At 38.4% G+C, this 25649-nt stretch overlaps 1 protein-coding gene across 1 annotated transcript in view; it reads right to left on the reverse strand.

Moving 5' to 3' along the window:
- Positions 1–25649, reverse strand: part of EYA1 (EYA transcriptional coactivator and phosphatase 1) — a 146218-nt gene that overhangs the window by 30455 nt on the left and 90114 nt on the right. The window contains exons 10-12 of the mRNA XM_066547130.1: positions 15899–16038; positions 14587–14670; positions 8646–8735 (exon numbers count right to left, since the gene is read on the reverse strand). Coding sequence (XP_066403227.1) covers positions 8646–8735; positions 14587–14670; positions 15899–16038 — 314 coding nt within the window. The remainder of the gene's footprint in view (positions 1–8645; positions 8736–14586; positions 14671–15898; positions 16039–25649) is intronic.

Below are 25649 nucleotides of genomic sequence, written 5' to 3' on the forward strand. Positions count from 1 at the left end.
CTTGAAAAAGAATAGGAGGGAGACGTGAAATTGATAAATACTCACAGTCTAATGACTGGGGGCTACAAACAAGAGCAAAACTTCTGCATAGCAAATTATACAAGAAACAATCTACAAAAAACAGTTTTCATTTTAAAAATCTTATGGCTAATTTCTCCCTACCAACTTCTAGATCTGAGTAAATTCAAGCTAGCAGTTACAGACTTGCAGGAAGGATTTATTGCCCTGTGGGTGGAGGGAGGAAGTTTACAAAGCAAACAGAGAGCAGGAGAGTGCAGGGACATAAATGCTGTTTATTCTCTGCTTTAGATTGTGAGAATATGCATCTGTGGAAGACAGCATCTCAATGCTTCATTAAAGTTGGAAATGTTCCCATATGTGTAAAATGCAGGATTTGTAAAATGTCTCCATATTAATCTAACCTTATTTAATGGAGTGAAGAGGCAGAGAAATGGGCTGCTCTTGTCCTGCTCCTTGCTGCCTGAGGAGTGGCTGACCTTGGTGGTGGTGGTGGGCAGGACAGAGGAGTGAAGGTGCTGCCTGGTAGCCAGACTGGGGTGGGAGCACCTCGGGCACTGCCTGCCCTGGGCTGATGGTCCAGCCAGCTGTGGTTAATGACAGAGCTGCTTCTTATGGAAATCATCCACAACTCCAACACAGGCAGCTTTCCAGAGGGGTCCATGCACAGAATATGCTAATGTGGTGCCTTAAAGGTTCATGAAAGTGAAGTAACACCCCATTCTTGATTTCATAACAGTTATGCAGCTCTTTTTGACATACAGAAGAGATTGTGCTCTGAATATTTATCACAAGCATATTAGATGTGGAACACCAAGTGGATTTTAAGTAACAATCTCAGAAGAAATTAATCAAGGTCTTCATCCTTAATTTTTAGAATATAATTGACTATTCTAAATAATATTCTAATTTTTTTTCCCAAAGAACCAAAGTTACTGCTTGACAGTTGTACCTTATGTTATTCCCTGATCTTTTATCACTAAGAGAAATATATCAACTAATGTAGCCTGAAAACTCATACCACACTGCCATTCATTATAAACTACTCCCATACACATATCATCATTTTGCATAGACTCTACAAACAGAAGTGAATTGTGAACCCGTAGGTGTGCACTATATATCCTTCACAAATGGCAAAAAATTAATGCTAATCATGACCATGTGTGTCAAAGGTGGGAAAATTTTTTTTATAGTATCATTAGAATCTTATTTTGAACCTTCCCACAAATGCCTACACCAAAACCCGTGAAATGAACAAACAGAAATAAAAGTCCTAAAAGAAAAAAAACCACCATGAAATAAAACTACAAATTAATTTGCTTTTAATTACTTCAATAGAATTCAACACAAACCAAAAAAAAAAAGTGTTAGGCAAGATTAGACAAGATTTAATAAGTGACATATTCAGCTTCAGTATATACCTCTAAAGGAACAGATCTAATGAGATGGTGTGATTTTAGAACAAAGTTTGCAAAGCACTGAACTAACTTTTTCCAATAAGATGTTCCTAATAATTTACTCACTCCAATACCTAGTTATACCTTTAATATACCTTGCTATAATATGCACCCGATATGCCAAAAAAATGAATAAACTTTTAAAAGTACCAGTACAAACATATACAATCTTTAAAGATGCAGATAGAATCACAAAATGGTTTTGGTTGGAAGGGACCTTAAAGATCATCCAGTTCCAAACCCACTGGCATGGGCAAAGACACCTTCCGCTAGACCAGGTTACTCAAAGCTGCATCCAGCCTGGCCTTGAACCCTTCCAGGGATGGGCATCCACAGCTTCCCTGGGCAATCTGTTCCAGTGTCTCACCAACCTCACACTAAAGAATTTCTACCCAATACCTAATCCAAACCTACCCTCTTTCAGTTTAAAGCCATCAACTCTTGTCCTGTCACTACATGACACCTTGTAAAAATCCCTCTCTGGCTCTCCCCTCTCTGTACTGGAAGGCCACAATAAGGTTTTCCTGGAGCCTTCTCTTCTCCAGGCTGAATAACTCCAACTGTCTCAGCCTTTCCTCACAGGAGAGGTGCTCCAATCCTCTCATCACTTTTGTGGCCTCTTCTGGACTCACTCTACACCCTTCTTTAGTCGGGGCCCCAGAGCTGGACACAGTACTCCAGGTGGGATCTCAGGAGAGCACAGCAGAGAGGAACAATCTCCTCCTCAACCTGCTGGTCATGCTTTTGATGCAGCCCAGGATACAATTGGCTTTCTGGTCTGCAAACACACATTGCCAGGTCATGTTTAGCTTCTTGTCATTGAACACCTCCAAGTCCTTCCACCCAGGACTGGTCTCAGTCCTGTCTCCTCTGGATTTGCACAATATAGAATATACCCAGATTTACCTGGATTTACCCAGATGCAGATTGCTGAAGAGGCCAAAGTCTTTCTTTCAAAGTGCAGGGTTGTGAGCTTTCTGTGCACCCTCCTTGCTGCCCCAAGTCTCTTAAAACCCACCATTTCATGGTCACTGCAGTCAACCTTTGAGCTTCATATTCCTCACCAGTCCTTCCTTGTTGGTGAGAACAAGGTCCAGCATAGCACCTCTCCTTGTTGTCTCCTCCACCACTTGCAGAAGGAAGTCATCACCAACACATCACAGAACCTCCTGGATTGCTTATGGCCTAATGTGTTGCACCTCCAAGAGATATTTGGGTGGCTGAAGCTCACCATGAGGACCACAAATTGCTAATGTGAGGCTGCTCCTGTCTATAGAGAGCCTCATCCACTCAATCTGCCTGGTTAGGTGGTCTGTAGCAGACTCCCACATAGTGTCACCTGTTCCCTGCTCTCCCTGTAATCCTGACTCATAAGCTCCCAGTCAGCTCCTTATCTGTCTCCAAGCAGTGCTCCATGCACTTCAGCATTGACATCCACTGACACCGAGGGTTACAGGCTCTCCTTGTCACCCCTGCCTGTCCTTCCTAAACATCTTGCATATTTTCATTCCAACACTCCAGTCACAATAGTCATCCCACCAGTCTCTGTGATGCCAATAAGATCATAGACCTGCAGGCATGCACATGCCTCTAACTCCTCCTGTTTACTCCCCACGTTATGTGTGTTTAAATAGAAGCATTCAAGACGGGCCTCTGATGAAGCCAACTTACTGACTGGAGTGGCTGGAATTCCTTTGTGCTGTTCTTCAGGTGCTCTTCTGCTGACCTGTGATCCCACCCCAGACTCTGGACACCTATGGCTGCCACAGGTATCAGATGGGTAAGTGCGGGATGGATTGAGGTTCCTCTCCTCCAGGAGTCCTCCAGTTTAAGCTCATCCTCAAGCCTATGACTGAAGATGCTCTTCTTCTCTGACAGATGGAGCCAATCAGCCCTACCAGACCAGGTTTCTCAATCAAGTCCCGTGCTCTAAAATACCTGAACCTCTGGGGTACGAGTTCTGCAACCATTTGTCAATTTCCCAGATTTGACTGGTCTTTTCAAACTACTTTTTTATGGCTGGGAGGATTGATGAGAAAACTACCCACACTCTAGAATCCCTTACTGCTGCTCTCAGGGCTCTGTAATCCATCTTGACTGTTTTTGTTTCCTCAGACTGTATTGCTGGTGCCCATGTGAAATAACAGCAGCAGACAGAAGACAGAGGACTGCATGAGGCTTGGTAGTCTATTGGTGACACCCTGTCTTGGGGGCACACCCCAAGGGACATACCCCTAATACAAGGCTCTGGCAAACATCACACCTCTCTAGGGAGCACCTGATGCTGGCAAATAAGACTCTCAGAAGTGAGTTGCCTACTACTATCACCTCTCTCCTTCTCTTAGTTGCTGTCATTGTTACATGGGGGGGTTATGGGGTCAGGCTCCTTACTCAGCTCCAGCATCTCTCCTGTGTGATGTGTGCTCTGATTTTCAATCTGCACAGCATTGAAGCAGTTCTGCAGGGGCACCTCAGGTTTTGGGGAGGCGTCTTCCTCCTGCAGGTCCTTGCTTACATTCTGCTCCCCCTCCCTTCTGTTTGTGCCAGTGGGGGAGGTTTTGGCTGTTTGGTCATGGGCTGTGGGTCTGCTGCAGACTGCACTTGGAAGCAGCTATGCAATTCCACTGAACCAGCTATACAACTCCTCCTCAGCCACCCTGATGCTATGCAGTCTTCCTGCTGCCTCCTGCAGCTCAGCCACCTGCCACACCTTTGGCAGGCAGGTCTGCTGTCCTGTCCCTGCCTCAGGAGAAGCCTCTATTCACTTTCTGCAGTCTGAGTTTTCCACTGCAGTCTTGTCCTTCAGCAGCCCTGCCTGCGTGGAGGCATTGGCCACTGTCAGGACAGATGGTGCAGATCCCCCATCTGAGCTGCAGCCTTGCTCTCAGATGAGTGCCCACCATTCTGCCCTGGGAGTCAGGTGGGATGAGAGCCCCTGACCTGTGCAGATGGCTACAGAATGGTGCTTGGCTGCTGGCGGACTTCACGTGTCTGCACTTGGCCAGTGGATGTCCCTCCTCTGCCTTGTCACCTTCCCTGCACACCCTGCCAAGCAAACTGCTGCATCATGACCTGTCTGCCTGCCCTGGCCACGTGCTCCTGGCCACAGTGCTCACTAGGGCTGCCTACTTTGGGAAGAGGGCTTGGCCACCATTCCTCCTGGCCTCGCACATGCCAGGAGAGTAAGCCACTCTCATAAGAGCAGCCGGCTCCTGGTGGGTCTCTGTGCCCCCCTGGGCTTTCCCTGGCTGAGGAAGGAGCTCACATTCCCTGTGAGCCACTCTCCCCTGCTCTGCTGCAGAACACACCTGCACCAGAGCTGATCACCTCTGTGGATGTCACATTTCAGTCCTATCATCAAGTTGTTCATTTCCCTAAAACACCGGAGCATACCCCTTCAAATACATAATATGTATAATTGTTCCATATAGACCTTTAAAATATTATACCTTAATATCTCTATCACAACATAATCAGCATGCAAAATCAAACTTTTTTTTTCAGATGAGATTACTGTGGTTCTCTTGAGGGCACTACATTAATGTAGTTATTCCCTCTTGCACACAATTAAAATTCAACTATAAAACAGAGAATATGAGACATTTACATAAAAAACTTCAATACTGAAAACCAAAAGCTCTTGTTCAGAAACCCAAATGCAGATTTTGGGATCAAAATTTTTAGAACACTGCACTATCTTCTACTGTTTAGCCTAGTACACTTATCTAATTTCATTATGAAATTACTGCTAATCCATGAAAATACTGTTTATTATGGTACTTAGATCAAATTATACATAAGTAAACATTAATATTTTTCATTTCAGTATGTTAAAAATCTTTTCATATCCCTTTAATATGCTGTTTAAGGAATATTCCTGAAGATCAGAAATTGTTTGCTATTACATCACTTTGGAATTAATTACTCCAAATAAATCTGGGAAAAGTGAAAGAAATAAGCAATTTATTTTATTTTTTTCAAAGAAATAAAATTAGAACTAGTGCAAGGGTGCAAATCTAACTGTAGTTTACCCATCCAGAAACAGAATACTGACTTCAAAGGTAGATAGTGAGATCTGACTGAACTTTTTCAATGAGTTTGAAATTTTCAATTACAAATATTACTATTATTATTATTACATAAAGAACAACATACATAAAAATAAATGATTCATTTACCCAGCTGTATCCCCTACTAAATTCAACTGATACACATTGGCACTTTACACAGACTAAAAATTGACTACTGTAGAATTTAACCTAATAACATTACTAAATCTCTAGGCTGGACTTTGAAAAGCCAGTTAGGTCATACATAAATCAAACTGTGTTTCAGAGATCACTTCTGCAACTCTGTCCTTTGCATTCAAAATGTTCAATCAGACTTCAGCATTTTATAAGATGAAAAAGTATTTTCACTTGGATAACAAGAGAGTTATTCTGATCATAGAGTTTTCTGGAATGTTGGATGAAAGATTTTTTTATTTAAAAATATTAACTTGTGGTATCTGGAAAAATGTGCATCATAGGCCAAAGCTATGACAGATGATTGCCTGCCTTTAAAAGCTGCCTCTCTATGTGCCAAGAAGGGTTCCCTCTGAGCCTGGGTGAGACAGAGGGCATCAGCTTTCACTTTCCCACTTTGCATTAAGCCTAGGCTCAAAGACACATCTACTCTGTGGGTTAGATATGTTCCAAATCCTGCTTTGCTGTTCTTCATACTACTGCTGGGCATGGATACCCAAGCTCTGCAGCTCACAGGCAATGTGCCTACAAATGTTTTCAATCCCAAGAGCTCAGATACTTGTGCTGATGAACTGGAAAGCTTAGACCTGAGCTAGATCTTTCAGACTCAGTTCTTCATCAGTGAGAAGAGATGCTTTAGGCCTGAGGCATATCCAAACCAAATTGTCCACAGTTTTGCTGGAAGCCTGTCAGGCTGTGAGCAGCCTGAACTCCAAACCACCAAGCAAGGACTTTTGAGTTTCTGAGATGGATGTGAGGAGTCTGCCCTGAGGTCAGAGCCTTTGGGAAACTGGCCGGCCCTGCCAGTTCAGTGATGATGCTCACAAGAATGACAAACTGTGGCTCCAGGAGGACATGCTCCTTCAAGAACACCACATTTCTGTGACACGTTCAAAAAACTGTGTCACTGCTGGTGAACTGAAAGCCCCAGTCTGTGATGAAGTCTAGTCCTCACATGCAGCTTTCCACAAAGTACAGGCTCCCTTACAGCCTTTCACTGTGTGCTCTGAAGGCTTGTCCATGCACACTGAACGTGCTCTTCACCCCTAGGACAAGGCGTGATCCCTCAGACTGGAGCTCCTGTTCCCCAGCCATAAGGATTAGGGCTGGTGTACAAGGACAAGCACACAGCTGCTCACTCCTGCGTCCTTCTATGTGTGAGGAAGGCAGGCCAGGGTATAGACACTAATTATTGCACTTCAGTTTGGACATACAACATAAACTGACTTGTTATGGGGGAAATGCAAAGAATCAGGCTTAGCATGAGCTCCTCTGCCTCCATGAACCAGCAGCTGTTTTCTCATACACAGCTTCAAAGTTCTTGAGTGAATGAACTACTGTGCTCTATTGTTAAGGCTGCAACATGTCTATTAGCAGAAGATAATCTACCACCCCTAAGATGTGGTTGATTAGCTTCCATTAAAGTCAGTGAGGTTGATAATCCTGTATGAAGTAGCTACATATCTGGCTCTGCATAGCAAATGAAAACACACTGAACTTTATTAAATATATTTAAATACAGAAAGAGTAGTACTTTTTCATCCTGCTCTGGTTAAAATGAAATATAATCAGAAACAGAGTTGAAAAATAACTAGCATTGTTATATTTTTAGAAAAATCTGAAAAATAAGTCTTATACAGGCAACTCATTGGTGCTTCTTATATCCAAAACTATCATATCTTTAAGTACCACCTTAATGGAAGAAACTGCTACTTTAAAATTTAAAGAAACCAGTTATTTTACTGTAAGTATAAAAAATAAATACTCTAAGGAATGGAAGAAAAAAAGCATGTTCAATAATTTCATTACATTCTAAGATGCCAAATCATCTGTGAGTGGTTTCTTTTTAGATGAAAAGAAATCAAAATATAGGACAGATGTTGGACAAACCACATTTGAGGTCTATCACACACTGGCATTTTTCAAATTATTTTGGCTCATCTATTGAATAAGGTGTATTTTGCTTGATTTTGAAAAGGGAAACATCAGGAAATATTTAAAGGCCAATTGCTGCCAATTAACTTTGATCAGCAAAAGTTGCATTTGAATCTTTTAGATTCTTTTGCTGTCTGGAATAACACACTATTCTAAAATCTAGCAAAACAACAACTTGATGATTAATGTGTGTTGGCAGCCCCACCACAAGCTTGCTTAACAGCTGGATTTTAAATAAACAGCTGTCTTCACTATGATGGGAAAGAAATCTGACTGTTTTCATGTTTTTGCGTTATGAAAATGTGATCAGAAATTACTTTTTTCCCTTTTAAGATGAAACAGCCAGGCATTAGAGTGACAGTCTCTTTCAGCAGTTTGGACAGCTCTGGAAGGATCTCCCAAGCATTGCCAAACCATAGGCTGTGTAGGCTAAAAAATCCCTTGGCAAGGCACCCACAGCTCCTCGCTGCAGGCAGAGAGACCCTGGCACAGAACGCCCCGTGCCTGCTGCAGGCACAGCAGCCCCAGGAACAGCCCACAGACAGCCCATACAACATTTATCATGTCCCTTGGGGCTAAGGTAACACTTGCCCACCGTGAGATGTAAGCAAGAGATCTGTACCCAACCATCAACTGTTTAGAGAAGCTGGAGTTTAATATTTAATGGCCTGTGCAGACTATTGAATTCTGTATGTTTATAAGCTCCTTCGGTGTATCCACTTCTGAAACTTGTCTACTGTCATCATAAGTGCTAAAACCTGTGAGGACAAAACTCTACCATTTAAACTGCAGTAACCTTTGAAGGCCAGTGCAGACATTTAGTGCAGATATTATTATATATCCTAATGACTAAATTATATAGCTATTTTCTAAGCATTTCTGTATTGAAACCCTGCAAATAATTGTCAAAGCATCTAACAACACATAAAACCAGACAAATATTAAATATTAGATCATCTCTGTGTGTTTTAAAAGAATGAACACTTACTTCTAAATCGTTAAAGAACAGATGTGTGTCCGCCAAATTGAAAATCATCTCTTCCATTCGGAGTCCAAGGGACACAGAAGTGGGAGGATCCTTAAAGAAGAAATTAAGCAAGTACACCATCAATACTGTGCCTAACACATATACCCAAATACAAACTGGAGGAACAGCTTTTCATAACATAATACTTGTATCAAATGCAACATCTGCTTTGTCAGTTTCATTTTGGTAACTCTCTTACCCTGTACTACAACACTTCCCAGTAACACTCAAAAATGTGCCTTAAACTCAACTGACTCCTTGATTTTGCAGTGGGACTTCTGTGGTCCCCCTCATGCATCCCTGGCACTGGGTCTTTGCTCTCTGTGCAGAAAGGGCAAATCCATTTCAGATAAAACTTCTCCAGATTCTACAACTGTTCACAAGTTTTATGATCAAGCAGGGGTATGATAATACTATTGTTACCCAAAATAAACTGGTCACAAATGAGAGGTTTCAGCCCTGGGAATACCTAGTGACTTTAAAGGAAAGAACTATTGATGTTTTATTTGCAAATGGTAATTCTATTTAAAACCACTCCTTGATTGTCAAAAAAGGTTTAATTATGTTTACAGTTTGGCCCACCCATGCAGAGTGAACAAAACTATTGTTTGTTATTAATACATAACACACTTTAACTTCTCTACAGAAATTACCATAACAACTTACTCCTCACTGAGCTAATAAACTCAAAAAGCATGTTCAGCATTGTGGTTACCAAATGCATTACAGATGTTTGTCTTGTTTTGATTTTTTTGCTGTTTTATATATTTTCAATCTGAAAAATTGAAAAGAGAGCCTAATACATACATTTGATATAGAGTTTCTCATTTATAATGCCAAGTCTATCCAAGAGCAGAGGAGCATGAGTTTGAAAGAACATGTTATATTATCCCATAACAGCCTCTATTAATAATGTTAGTTTGTTGGGAATTATATTTTAAATAGAACTGAAGAAGTGGCAACCCATATTTTACTTAAAATAAGCTAATATTCTAAACTTGATGACAAGTCACAGTTAAAAAGCAAGAGATGCAGTCCTTAGTTTCTTTTTCCACCTCTAAATCAAATTAATAGATGCTTCAACATGATCTCTGAACTTTCAAACATTTTTCTGTAACTACTGGTTAAAAAGGCAAAATGTGTCACTAGTGAAGAGCTGGAAAAGAATGGTGATTTGGCAGCCTGTTTGCCCTTAAAAATACATCTTTTATTTAATCTGGCACAGCAAAAAAAAAAAAAAAAAAAAAAAAAAAAAAGGAATATTTGGCTTCTTAGTTCAAATGGAAACACTCTGAAATATGAACAAAAGTATTCCGTCTCTCTGTTTTAATGTTGCTCTATTTGTAGACCGATGCCTTCCTCTGCTTTACTTTTGTAGGCATGTGAGGTGGAAGGCAGGTGGTATTTTCTCTCTAGCTGGGCCCGAGGCTTCTTTTCCCATTGACATTTCTGCTTATCTTTGTGCCCAGTTAGCACCTCATCATCCTACACAGCTCATCGGGCTTCTTTTTTATTAAATGGACAAAGATTTTTGTTGTGCCTGAGCAGTAACAGAAGACACCTCTCAGGAGCCTCTGCTCTACTATTAAAGGAATTAGATGGGCTAAAGGTCCAAGATGCAAATGAAGATCAGTAGCTACATCTTGAGTATCAACTACTAATGCAACAAGGTAGAAATAATTCCCTTCTGACTTCCATCCCTAAATAGGAATGTCATTTTGAAAAGCAGAAGAAATGGGGAACAGAGCATGATACTGGTTATGAACTCATTTGACTCATTTTGCAGCCAGACTAATGGCTGCAAATATATATTTTACATTTCAGTGTACACGACTTGCTTGTATTATTATTGAACATTTTTATCACATTTCTGAGTCTGTAAAAAGGAGGTTTTGTCTATAAAAAGCTTCCTACCCATTTTACTCCAAGGTATTTTTACATGGCAGAAATAAAACAGAATGGTTTTCTCCAAAGTAATACTAAAATAATGTCATTTATTAGGTTAATTTAATTAGGCAGAAAAAATATAGGAAACTCATTGGCACCTACTGAAAGTGTCAGATTAAATAAATCCAAACTAAATGGATTGCTTTTCAAAGAAAGCTTAACTCCTAGTTTAAATACAATATTTTTATATAGGAAGTTCTACTTAACACAAAACCTATGTTAAACTGTGGCTCTTGGTAGCTGCATGTTTAACAGAAGCAAAAACCTTATCTGCATTAACATTTTAAATATCTGTGTAGTCACAAACTTGCAACTACTCTAATGAAAAGCACAAGAACCTTGGTTTAAAGCATCATAGGATATCAAACTCTGCCATCAGACATTACAGAGGGGGCTGTAAACTTTAAAAAAAGACAAGGCTAGAACAAAGTTTTTTAAAAATAATCCCATACCAAACCTTCTTTTGCAATTTTAAACCACTAATTGCTAACTAATTATTGTGAGGTGTCACACAATGAGTAGGAAAGCTAACAATCTCCTCTTGTTGCCTGGGATTTGCAGGTTCAGTCAGTGTCTTTTCAGGTATGGTCAAAATCAGGTACAAATCTCTGAGGGAGGTACAGTTTGACTAAAGAAAAGAAATACCAATGTCAAACTGCTTAAGTAGGCCTTTTGTTTTGAATACTGGCATTGGAGCCAAAACATTGCCTGTATGTCATTTCTAAATTCTACCTACTTGATTTCTTTGTTTTGTGGAGAAACAAGAAGCTGAAAAACAGGAAAGTTCACTTTGGGTACCAGGCTTATTTTCCACTTAAGCCTACAGGTCACAATGAAGGGTTAAGTGAAACCAGGCTTTGTTTTTCTCTATCTCTAAAGTATATTAAACCACAATAAAATAGCTTATAATTTAAAGGAAAATTCCTTTAAAACCTCTGCATATAACTGCTTTCACTGGGGATGGAAATGTATGTAAAGACCACAGTATTCCGTGCCAATGCTGAGATGTATTTTCACCTGCCCCAAGATCTTAAAGGGCTCCAACTTTTTCCAAATGCCAAAACTTAATCAGCCCTAATGTGAATTAAACTAACTGGTAACTTTATATTTGATCAATACATCTCTCTCTGTACATAGTTAAAAAAATCCAAAAGCAAATAAAAATGTTTTGGGTTTTTTTGTCTAATCTTCTGGAAGGGCATATTCTTAGAGTTTCATGCATTTCCAGTAAATTCACTAAATTCAAATAATCCTTAAATAAAAATGCAGTGCTTTATGGAGTATTTTTTGCCATGACTGCGTAAACTGAAAAAAAATGGTGTTACTATATTACAACAAAACTGAAGGAAAAAAGCAGGCGGAAAAAAGAGCACAATAGCAGCTAAAGGAGAGCAGGTGATAAAAACAGATGAAAAAGTAAGAAGATACAGAAAAAGCTGGCACAAGGCAGAAGTTAGGAAGAGTGAGGGAGAGAATTAGGCAAAGAAAATCAATCCCTTCAGCAGCAAGGCCAAACATCATTCATAGTCATTCACCATGAAACTCGCTCAGGCATTATGAAAAGAGCTGAATGCCAAGTTGCCAAATCCCCTATTATTTAATTAGGACATTTTTGTTTGTTTGAAGATCCAGCTTTTGTATTTTAATGATTATGTGATCACCCTAGATTTAATTTTTTAAAAGAGCATTTCTAGCCCTCACTACAGTGCAGATTTATAAAAGAACATGATGTTGGATTGCTCATAAACAACAATAGAGGTGAAAAGAACAATAATTCCCCTCAACTTTCCTTTTTTTTCAGATTAACTAATGGTCTGGATTTCTGATTTTAAAGGCCATTAATCACAGGAAAATACTTTTAATAACATGCACCTTCTGCTGCCACAAATAAACCCTAAAATTCTCATCTTTTAGCATGTTTGCCTTGAACATTTGACACTGTCTCTCTAACATCCTTGGAAATTACTAACTGTTGTCTGAAGCTGTCAATAGCCCAAGAGAAACTCTGATTTGAATGAAACCTTAAGAAAACAAAATCAGAATGGCACAGTTTCATGACATCATCTGAGGGCCGTGGACAGGCATGTTGCTCCCCCTCACCAAAAAGATTTCGTATTTATCCAAAGATTAGGCAGCAATGCCATCATTCCTCTCACCATCAACAGTTGGCTGTCATTTAGCAGTGCAGGAATATTGTGCCAGATGCCATGAAACCAGAGTCAGCTGGGCAAAAGCTGCATTTTATGTAAACAGTGCCAACAGTGATGGAGCTGCAACCAGGAGTCAGCCCCCTCCCTGCAGCACACATATTTATATCTCTTTGCAACTGAATCCCAGCCACTTTCCTCAACTTCAACCATCCAGCAATAAAGTGTTTATGTTCAGGTCCTAATTAATGAATCCACTTCAGGGAACTAGTAACAAATGGAAAAAATATGCTCACATTAGTACTTCTATGGCAGTGACTGATTAATTCGGCTTTTCCAGTGCTACTCTGCTGGCCAAAAGCCAGTGGTGAGATTTTGTTGTCACTGAGCATTTTTGAGAGCACTGGGATTCTGTTGTCACTGAGCTTTTTTGTAACCACTGGGACTTGTTCTCCTCATTCTGAACTAAATTGTCATAGATTTTGGGATACCACACAAAAGCTGGTTTTAGTTTGAAAAATGGGAAACAACTTCTGGTAAATATTTAATACTCTTTTGTAAGTGCTAAATTGCATATCCATACAAGAATTGTTGAAACATTTAAGTTCTAGTTTCTTTTTACTATCTAAATATAAACTAACAACACCTAGGAAACCAAGGCTGCTGAATTAACTAAATATAAACTAACAACACCTAGGAAACCAAGGCTGCTGAATCAACTTGCTTTTCTGACATATAATGAAAAAACCTAATTATATTCCTCAAACAGGTACACTGTTATTACAGTAAACACTTCTGCAAACAAACCTTACCTGAACAAGCAAGAAAGGTTGCAAAGTAGTATTGCTTTAGGTTTGTATAGTGCAAAAAGCCATTGAGAGAAACTCAGAACCTGACCCAGGCACAGACTGAACTGGAGGTTAGCTTTGCCCTTCACTCATCTGGGTGTAGGGTAAAATCTTTTAGTGCTAAATAGAAGCTTTACAAGAAGACAGAGGCATTACATGAAGCCTGACAAAACCATGTAGTTGTTCTTTACACATAGAAATTTTTGAGGTAAACAAAAAATCGCATTGCAGTTAAAACTCACAGGAGGTGAACATGAAAGGCTATAGCAGATTTTAGCACAAGCTGTTAACTTTCAAATACAATCCTGACAAAAAGAAGTCTGATCTCATAAGGACATTCCTTCCATAAACTGTTCTTATTCACCTAAAATCATGTTTCTCTTCTGAGAATTACAAGGAAATCTGCTGTCTGTAGACATATTCATCAGTTCAGTTATGATTTATAGACTGTGCATAATATAAAGATTTGACTCATAAGCAGACTTTTGAAAACATCAGTCAATATTTAGATTTAAAAAAAAAAAATCAAAGGTAAAAAATTTTAGATTAATCTGGCCATGTCCAAAAGCATTCTTCCTCTTTTCCTCTCAACACAGGGCACAGCCAATCCATCATAGCAATAATTTCTGGAACTCTCTGAGGAGATGCAGATCTTTGCAGATTTTGATGATATCAACAGGTTTCAGACAACCTGTATCTACAAACCAAACCTCAAGTGGTCAAAGTATTAACTTTGAGTATCCCAAGTATCAAGTATCCCAACATTATTTAAATATGTACTGAATACAAGAGCTGAGCAACTGCAAAGCACGGCCATGTGAAACAGCTTGGTATTTTTTTGTCTTGTAAGGCCAGTACCAGTTTACCTCTATAAATCAACTAATGTTCTGGCATTCCTTGTGTATCAACCATAAACCAGCAAATATTACTGAACATTTCCATCAGTTTCTTGGCACTTACCCTTCCATATCTGTTAGCATAGGACCCTGTAAGCAAGGAATGGAAAATGATGATTGTCTCATCCAAATCCCAAATGAATACTCTCTGTAAAAAGAGAATCAAATCAATGTGTTCCTTTGTGAAGCTAATACTTGAAATGGAAAGTTAAAATTTGAATCAGTAAGCACAAAAATGGGAAAATTGTACTGATATGGTTGCATATTAAAACCATAGCTTCCCTGCCATTTATTTTCAAAACTAACAAGTTGTTTGTATTTTTTTTTCCAGGGTAGGGTAATACAATCTGTTAGCTTTTTACTACAATTGCTATTAAATCAAATCCTTCTATTAGAATAGAATTATAGTCTAGTCAAATATAAAAAGAAAATGAAACTGTAAAATGTAATTTTTGAAGCTTAATGTGAGATAGAAACTGAAATAAACAAAAGAAGCATCTGAAAATTAAATCTTTGGGGTTAGAATTCTGTATTTCTGCAGTCTTAGAAAACAAAAGTCTTACAAAAATTCATGTAAGTGCCCTTGAAAATTACCTCTAAAACTAAAGCAAAGCAGATTGCTGCTAAGCACTTTATTTCTTTATAAAACTAACTTATGTTAATTCCATGCATTTTAGGCATCTGAAGAACAAAAACTATGAGCTTGGATGATGTATGCATAAAACTTATGGCATCAGTAAATAATTCTTTTGCTTAGAGACAATGGAAAATACGTGTTTTAAATTTGTTCTCTGACCACACACAAAATGATAACTTAATGAAAAATAAAGTGTTCAAATACAAACATTTTAAATCCTGGTGAGATTGTATTTCCCATGATGACAAATGGGTAAGCTTCTGGAAAGGAAAAGTAATGCAGTGTGGACACTCATAGCTGTGGTGTGTCATTGGAGATGTGTTCTCAACATAAACCATGGGCCACTGGGAGGAATGTGAACAGGGCATGGGAGAACAAACCCCACTATTGTGCTAGAAGTGTCTCTTGTCCAATTGAAAACCTTTCTTTGCCTTGGGAAAAGATTGCTCCTTTTTTTTCTTTCGTTTTTTTTTTCCCATTTGGTTTGTTTTGGTTTGTTTGTTTGTTTGCTTTGTTTAATCAAAAGGAGAAAGAAACATCCAGTATTTTTCCAAGGAAGTAGAAGCTCTTCTTGAAGAAGTTTCTTTAGAAGAAAAATCCTATTTTCAATGAAAATACTGTTAGGAAAAGGGGAGTTTCAATGCCACTTTATTTTTGATACATAAATAACACTTGTTTGTGCAAAATAATGATAAAAATAAAGTTCTGTAACAGGCCAAAGACATTTAATATATAGTACCTCCAGATCAGAGTCAGGTGGTGGTGAAGGATTGTTGTTTCTTCTGCCACGTCCACGTGATTTCCCATCTGAGCTCCGACGCAATCTATCTGAGTCTGAATCTTTAATGGGGGTGGATGGACTGTGGATTGTGCTGTATTCTGCCACAGTAAAGAAAGAACACTTTTACCCTGCAGTTCCATGTTCAGAATGTTCAACTTACTTGCTCGCATCAAACCCAGTCCTAACTAAAATAATTAAATATTAAAGAGTAAGTGGTCATATTGAGTCATAAATTAGTTCAATCTAGCTCAAAATATATGTAAAAAGAGTGACAAACGATTTCAGTAAACGCCTATAGAAGACCTAGGAGATAAAAACTTCATTGCTTCATTCCTTCATTTATTACAAGATTAAGCAAACAATTTTAAGGGATGCCAGTTTTTCATAAGACAACATTAATTTAACTCTATCTTTTCAAACTTAAATACCTTAAATGCTTTAAAATAACTGTCATGGTGATGGGTAAGAAAAATCCAACCAGGTGTGAAATAAACCTAGACATATATAAACTGAAAACTTTTCCAAATTGCCTGGTTGGAGATTCTTTTAGATTGCTACATTTGAGTCAGAAGAATAGAATTATTCCGAGATATAGCATAAACCAGAATATTTATGGTAATTTAAATTAATAAGTGTTAAATATGCATCAACTATGAAGATGATATTTCTAGTATTTTTAAAGGCCTAATCAACACTGAACATTTCCAATGAGTACCTTCAAGACAGGATACAAATCTTTACAAACAGTATTGCATGGTAATTATTATGGTCCAGCAACATTCATTTGTAAGAATATTTACTGGTTTTGAACAGGTGCAAAAAGAATGATGATTTATGTAGTTAAGAACAGCAGAGTTTTTCTGAAAACATGCAAGTTTGAAGATATTTTGCTACTTTTAACATCCATAGGCTCTATTATAGTGAATGCTTGTACATTAACAAAGCATACACTGAGCATCAGTTATCCTTCCCATTAATTTTATTAGCAGTACCACAGTCCTTAGAAATGAAACAACACATTTTTAAATCTCTTTTGAAAACTTCCTTTCATAGTCTGAATTTCACAAATACTTTGATTTGGATTGTCACCATGATGTCTTTTGTTTTTCCTAAAACCACTACTTCAGTGAAGCTGCAACTTTTATGTTTCTCAATTTTACTGCTCAGTTAATATTAACTACTCTTTAGAGTTCAGTAGATGCAACATTTTTAGTTTGAATCTGCCTAGACCACAACATTCCAGCTTGAACAGACAGGTATACTTCTCACACAAGGGATTCTCTCTCCTAGGAAAACATCCTGTTGAGGTCAAAGGTTAAATTAAGGAGGGGACTCTGGACATCTGTGTAACACCACATATGCACAATTACTCCAAATAATAACAGTTACTTGTGCTGAATGAAAGGAAAAGGTCTTGAAATTCTCATGCTCAGCCTTCAAATCTACGCTTATTGAGAATTAGCACAGCTTACATATTTCACCTTATATATTTACCTAAATATTTCAGACTACATCAAACAAAGCAGAACAAGTTAAGATGTAACTCAAAGTTAGGCAGAAAATCTTCTGAAAACATTTGACCTATACTAAACCCCCATAAAATAAACAGACCAGAATTTCTTCAACAGGTATACTGGTGATATGATGTTCTAAATATGTACTTCAAAACTTTGATGTAATGAAAAATTGCATTTTCTATTGACTAATTTAAATTTCAGCTGTTTTTGGTCTCTGACACTGTTTTTAGGAGTTTGGAATTAGTGCCCTGTTTTAGAATTTTTTCTTACAGACATGTTATGCCTGAAAGTTTCAAGAATTAAACTTGCTGGAGTAATACTAAAACAAGCAGGGAACAGGTGACATGGAAAGAGTATAAACAAAACTCCATGACAAATAAACAAACAAGGAAACCTAAACGAGTGAGGACACCGAGCAAAGCATGGTGGGGGCAGGGAAGAAAATCTGTGTGTAAGAGGCGTGCAGCTCTCCATCTTTGCAACACTTTCGCTTATGAGTACTTCATTCAAAACTTTAAACACAGGGCTGCAAGTTTGGGTGGAAGCTCATTTCCATTTCCCCTTCCCAGGTAATCTGTCTGGATGCACCAGACTCTCACCTGACAGAAGGACTCCCAACCCTGCCTCAGGACCCCTTCTTGGGACCACTGTACTTCCATCATTCCCAAAAACATTTGTCTGTCCTGCTCTTATGGATCTCTCCAGGAAGTCTCTGCTGCTTAGACAGCTGCACCATCAGAACATACAACTTCAGCATTCATTACAGAAGTAGAAGTTTAATCTGTGAAAGTGGGGGGAAAATTATTCCCTTCATTGTATCTGCATGCATTTGAAGACTGTTCACAGATCCCCTTTGTTGTTAGATTAACCCTTCCCTGTCAATCTTCTTTGCTAGGCGCTGATTCTCATTCTCTACAGTCTCACCAAACTGGACAAAACAATGCAAAGCAAAATCAAGCAAAGCTTGACTTCCTGAATGTTCTGCAGGCTATCCTCCCCTGGACATCACTTGGCTGGAAAAAATTTGCATTTTCTACAATATTTCCATAAATATTAGCTTGGGCATTCCTAGATTGTCCTCTGAGGAAGAAGTGACATTGAATTGGTTGTTTCTTGAAGACTTGGCCAAACCTTGCACATGACTGAACAAGCAACATTGCTAATTCCTGCAGCTTCTGAGCCTGCTGAGGAGATCAGTGTGTTACAAACAGTGTGACAGACAGCAGTCACCAGTGGGGGAAAACACGACATTGTGTGCAAGAAACTTTTTCCATGTCCATGAAGGGAAGCCTCTGTGTGCATGGATGTTCAGCAGCTCAGTGTCCAATGGTCACTCTCAGAGCCTCATAAGGAAACCCAGTTAAAGAATTCAGTGTCCACCTGAGCCCTGAGCCTCGACATGCCCAGCCCTGACAAATTCTGGAGAAAGAAAAACAACAGTGGCTGAGGGTACTCTGTGTGCCACTAATATCTGCAGTGCTGAGAGCAGTCTGCAGGGAAAGGTAGAGCCTGGAAGAAGCTGCCAACATTCCCTGTCCCACATTTGTGCAGTTCTTCATTCCTGCCTAAATGTATACCTCACACCTGCTCCTATTCAGATCACATCTCCATTTTTTGAGTTCTCATCCTGTCTCCAAAGGCCTCACAGCCCCTCTCAGCATGGTGTCATCTACATATTTAATAGGCAAACACATTCTGTTCCGTCACATAGTGATTAATGAAAATGTGGTCTGGTGCTAGGCCCAAGGCAGACACTGAGGAATGTGCTGCAGCCATCCCTCTGATTTAACAGTGAGCTCTCACTGACTTCTCTTTGGACATGATTTCCTAAACAGCTTTTTATCCTTCTGCTGCAATTCCTGCCAAACTGCCTTAGCCTAGCTTACTTTTAAAATTGTTAAGTGAATTGTTAATTATGTTAAGTGAAAAGATTTAACTGCCAGGGGCATCAAAATACTTGCTGAAATCAATTTACATAGCTACAAATCATGTTATCACTATACTCATTACTCTATAATCATTGCTAAGAGAAGGTTAATTTGTTCAACTTCAGCTGACTTCATTGTACCAGACACTTTATTACTAGCCAAGTGAAATGATGATTTTTCTAAAACACTGAATTCAATTTTATCCTGTCCTTGAGCATCACAAACCCAAGTAAGTAGAGGAGAAAACCCTGCCCTCCACATAATCATGAGCAAAGAAGAGGGTGAGGATCAGATCCATTGCCTGTCCAACACAAAAGCAAGATTACCAAAGGGAGCTGGTAGCAGCCTTGTTAAACACAAGGAATTCAGATAAAAGCTACAAGATTTGTACACATTTTCCCAAAAAAACCCTATCTAATGTGTTCAAGAGGGCCTGAAGACATCCCTGGAAGTGAAGCATTCAGGGGTGCTACAGCTGCACCACATTAGCAAGTTGGATCTGTTGAATCAGGCAAGTGGTGGTAACGACATCAGGTTCTGCTGGCTGTTCTGAGAGGTGGTTCCAGTGCAAGTGCTTTCTGATCTGATCTCCTGGGCACCTCAGAAGGGGCTGGAGCAATTAGGAGCTGTTCTGGAGGACATTTTCCAGGTTAGCTTTGACTGGAAGGACTCCACTTGGGTGCCCTAGGACTGCTCTGCTGAGTCAAAGCTTCACACTAAAAAAGACCCTACTCAAAATTAAAATGCTAATGCAGGCACGCCCTAAACACACAAACAATAGCAGGTTCTGGAAATCCCCTGAGACAAAAATATCTGGGATCTGGAAAAGTGCTTAGGGCAAATCTTACACAAGCCTAGCCTGTCCTTGATGCTCCTGAGGTGCCTGCAGATGGCCCCTGCAGCAGGCAGGGTACAACCTGCTGGATCCATCAGTCTAGACTGCCAGTAGAGTGGCTCTGTGTTGCAATGCCTCCATAAATTTGTATTAATAGCAACAGTTAATACAAATTTGTATTAATAGCAACTGTAGAAACAGTTATACTTCTGCATCCATGGGCATACACATTATTTTATATTATTATCTCCCTGCTATAGCAACTCTCTGTACTTTGCTCCAGGCAGACACTAAATGTTATAGCTTACTTCTGCTTCACCTTCTTCTGAACCTTGGATAAGTATAAAAGACTCACTCTTGACTTCTACAGTCAGTCAGAAAAAAAAACCATTTTAAGCCCAGATTCTGTAAATATCTTGTTTTGCAGGTGTGACTGGTACTCCCCTGCTTGTGACCTTGTAGCATACAGTGACATAGAGCCTGACAAAAACATAACTGTGAGGAATGAAATATGTTTACATTCTGGCCTAACTAGAATACATGAACCAGACTGTATCAGACTTTCCTCTCTGCTTCAAGGCACCATAACACTGCAACTTGACATGAGAGTTCATCAGCTTATACTTCTCTTTATACATCACTCTGGGCAGTGTTGATGGTTTTGTCACACAGGACAATTTTCCATCACCTCAAAACCACCTTGATTATTTATGAACTGACAGTACAGCTGCAGAGACAGTATTTGCAGCACCATAATCTGTAATTCATTTCTGTTTGTTATGAAAATCCCCCATAGTAATTGCTGCATTTTCTTACTGTTGATTTCAATGTACAGCAATAGTGTTCAGTGACAAATCTGGGGCAAACTGGCTATGCCAGAAAGCCCAAAATCAAGTGTGTCTCTAGGTAAATCCACCTGGTGTGTGTGTGGGTAGAGCTTTTGCTGCTGACAAAGGCATTGCAAATTTTATTAGACTTTTTCCCTACTACACTGAAAGGTTATGTAAAAAGGAGTAAACATACATTATCAAAGTAATCATATCTCATGTCACAATGTAAATTACATGGATGAGGTGGGTCCAGGGTACTTAGTACAGTCAAATGTCTCTAGAAGTAGCTATGTACAAAAAATTTTCCATTTAGATTGTGCCCAGATTAATGGCTTTCCCTTAAATCTTATACTTCATTTTGCCAGTGTTATTTCAACTCCTATGCACAAGAATAAAAATACAAGATTCAAGTAATTTGAATATGTCAGTCTCACACTATGATTTTCTTACTTTTGCATAATTAAAGTTTCCTTTTGCATAAATAAAACTAAACACAAATTCCATGAGCACCTATACAAACTTCTACTTGCATACAACTGGACCAGGATTAAACAATGCAGCAGAATCAAGTGTATTTGTGGATGTTCTTTTTTTACTTGTCTACTAAAAAAGTAATACTGTATTAGTAGTAAGTGAAAGCACTAAGTAAATATTGCAAGAAATACAATAATGCCTGCTGTCAGGATCACAGAAGTATATCTCTAGTGCTGTTTTGACAAAATGTCAAAATCTTCACTTGAAAAACAAATTTAATGTTTGTATATTGAGAATTAAGAGCATGCTATTACAAACTTGACAGAAACTCTCAACAGTCTGTTAAAAATAGTGGCAAAAATGACTATTTATTTCAAAGCCTGGTTGAGGTTTTGATTTAGGATTGCATATTTAAAATAATGACAAAATATCATATATAACAGTATTTATAAACTATATATGACCACAACTGACAGTGGTCCAGATTTTTGTCCTCCAGCATTCCTTATTGAAGAAAAAACATGAAGCAATCCATAACAGGCCAGTAGTACCTGTATCCTTGTTAGTTATTTCTTCCTGACTCATTAGTTCAGTTTTCAAACAATTTGAAATCATTGTTACTTTTAATCCCACCAAAACCAAAGATAAACATCCCAGGAAAACAATCATCATGAGAAAAGCAAAACCAGTACTGCACTTTGCCATTCATCATTGTATCAAATTTAATTTCTGTTTTGATAGAATTAGCTGTGATTTTCCTTCTTTGTATAATATATCCTGTAGATTTACTCTTCATTTATATTTATGAAAAAGAACAAACATTAGAATACCAGAAATGTACTGCAAATATAGCTGCATTTCTTTCCATATAGGAAAGAAAAGTTGTCTATATAAACTATTTACCCTCTTTCACTTTTCTGTCTCTAATTTATTGTTATGAAACACCATAAGAAGAAACTGTAAAAGTTGCTTTCCTTTTTGTAATACTAAAGATGATATAGTACTCAAGGAAAAAGAAGTTTAGCCTTTAAGAGCAAAATAGTGGCCCATGTCTGAGACCAAGTTTTGCTGGCTGGCACAACCCCTGTGAGGTTTTTAATCTGCATTGTGAAGTATGTGAGTAATATGAAAGAAACCCCAAGCCTTCCAGTAATATATTAAACACACTTATTACAGAAACCAAGAAAAATGAAGGAGATTGAATCTCAAGAACAATGCAAGTTTCTCTTGTGAGAAACACTGTTTAATAAATTATAAATACATCATCATATGAAATAGAAGGATAAATTCAACCTTCCTGACTGAATGAAAAAAAATATTGCACAAATCAAGAACTTTTTATTACCATTTGTGATGATGGAGTTGAAATATTGCAAGAGAAAATTATTATGGCTTTATAAAAGGTAGTTTTTTTTTTCCATATTAACTCCTAGAAATAATGTTATGAATGTTACACTAAGAATTTTTGAGCATTAGGGTAGGCATAGTGAATGGGGGCATAACTCCATCTCTCCAGGGTAAATTTCAACACTGGCAAACAGCTGGAAACTAAGTAAGAAAGCATAAAAAGGACAGACATCCACACAGCACTAATTCATCCCCAGTCTCCAGTGATGTGGTGCATCAAGAATTTCTTGTTGTCTCTGTAAATTTAATATTTGAGCTTGTCAAAGTCATGCTTCAACTGGCATAAACTTTTTGCATCCACAACATCCTGCAGCAAAGAGCTACACAGCTTACCTACATGAAACATAAAGAAATACTGCTTTTGTTCACTCTCAACCTACTTCAATGAATTTAAATATTGGAAGGGAGAACAAATATTTGCTCATTTATCTACTTCCATTTCATAATTTTAATTCTCATTACTTCTCTTAGATACTATAGCTCAGACAAAAAAATCAGCAACTTTCTGATTACATCACTAAGAAAAATACAGGCTTTTGTTCACAAGAAAGTAACATTCATTTCTATATCTGATTTATGGATACAAAGACTATAAACATTTGGGCAATGAATGATTTTATCCTGACTGTGGTACAAGAAAGTTTCAAATCCTGAAAGTGAAGAGAAAGAAAAAACACTAAGCATGGAAAATCCCAGGTTTTTCTGCAGGAATTCCTGCATGTTCTGGATTGCATGGCAAAAAATTTCAAATTTAACTAGTAACTGAGGAAAATCATAAAAGGATTATTTTATATTTGGACAAGGAATTAAACATATTTGAAGTAAAATTATCTGAGATTTCTGAGTCGGCAAAACTCTACTAAAAATGTCACAAGAGCACATAATTACTTTCTCCCTTTCATATTTTCTTACCAGATTCTTCTGTTTCACTTTTTGGCCCAAATTCATAGAAACCACCTATGTCTGTCAAATTATTCCGGTGCCTCTGTAAAGTCTGAAGGCTGTTCTGTGCTTGTCCTGGCATAGTTCATAACCACATGGATTACAAGTTTTTTTTTTTAAATGTAGAAGATGTCTAAGGATAGACAGCTGCAATTCAGCAGCTGGAGCCCATCCTACTAAATGTGATAGCTCTGCACTGCTCCCCGCCATCCCTCATATGAAACATTCCAGTTGTGGTAAAGAATCAGCAGCCTAACTTGAGCAGATGTGGCAAAACAGCCTACAGAAATTCTACTAATTGTAATAAAAATTTGTTTAATTTGCTCTTTTGTTCTGTGTTTTCGACCCAACTATTAATTTCCTTCTGTTGAATGTGCCTTCCACTTGCCCCACTCCACCAGCATTCCCTTCCTACATGTTGATCCCTCTTTTCTTTGAGCCCAGCCTTGCTTTGTTCTCCAAGCAGGCTATGTATGAGCTCAACTGAGGGTTGGCAATAAACCTCAACAAGAAAAAAGCACAACCATTTACTGTGATGGTTCCTTCTTTCCTTTCTACCAGCGTTGAAGGTGCAGAAGATTCTTGGCTAATTTCTCCTTAGGAAGCCAGCACAGGTATGTCAGCCACTTTAAACTGTTTCCGTGCCACTGGAGAGGCTTTGGCATCACAGGATCAAGACAGTTGTTAAACTGAACTCTAATTAGAAGTGTTCATCTCTCTCCAGGAAATACAGAGGGAGCCTAAATGGGCTTGATCCTAACCTAACTGCATAAAGAAAAAAGCTGCAAAAAGAAAAATGGAGAAATTTGGCCCTAGACCTTCTGCTGATTGCAACCACATTGACAGAGATGCTTTTCATCAGCTCCTTCTAATAGAGTGGTCCACAGCAGGTACTTTCCTAAATGTGCTTCTGCCTCTGGTAGAGGCAGTCAGCCCATGATAACCCCATAGCTACATTAAGGGTTGTTATTTGCAAACGGCTGGAAGGAACATTTTCAGAACTGTTAAATCAGTAATGTTAATGTCTTGAGAAAAGAAATAGAAGTCCCAGTAATGCCAGAGGAGGTGTGCACACATCTGAGAAAGGGCTAAGCAAGCAGTGGTAGGGCATCCATGGATGTACAGCTTTCAATACATGAAATAAAAAATTAGAAGAAAGATTAGGTGCAGAACTCATCCATGAGAAAGTTCACCAAATTCTTTCAAATTTTTAGACAAAACTGTCATAACAAGAATATGGAAGATGTGAGAGAGAAAAGAAAGACTTCTTAAAAAGGAACTGAGAAAAGTTCTGTTCAGGTTTATAGAACACAGAAAACTTTTTAAGTAGGAGGACAGTCTTTAAGTCACTAAGTTTGAGCTTGGGAATATTATACCTCCTCTCTTCATATGCACATTTACTGTAGCTTTTAGGAAGTAAATGCTATAGTAAAGATCAATTAGAAAAATCCATGCAAAGATTTTGCAAAAGATCAAGACACAGATGATACAATGATTCAATTTTAGTATCTTGATAACAGCTAAAACTTGACCACCGTAGGGTTTTGGGCTAAAGAGGAACTTAACTGCTTCCAACTTAAAAAGAAAAGCAAACAAAATCACAAGAAAACAAAAGCAAAAATTTTTTAACAAGTGAAAAGCAGGATAATTATGCAGACATCAATATGCATCCACATCTAAATGCCAAAGACCCCAATAAGCACTCATATATTTAGAAAGATTCCTTTCTCAAATGCAGCGCACAAACATGACCTCGTATATATATACCTCGTGTAT

Source organism: Molothrus aeneus, chromosome 1, assembly GCF_037042795.1.
Source record: "Molothrus aeneus isolate 106 chromosome 1, BPBGC_Maene_1.0, whole genome shotgun sequence".
Classification (NCBI taxonomy): Eukaryota; Metazoa; Chordata; class Aves; order Passeriformes; family Icteridae; genus Molothrus; species Molothrus aeneus.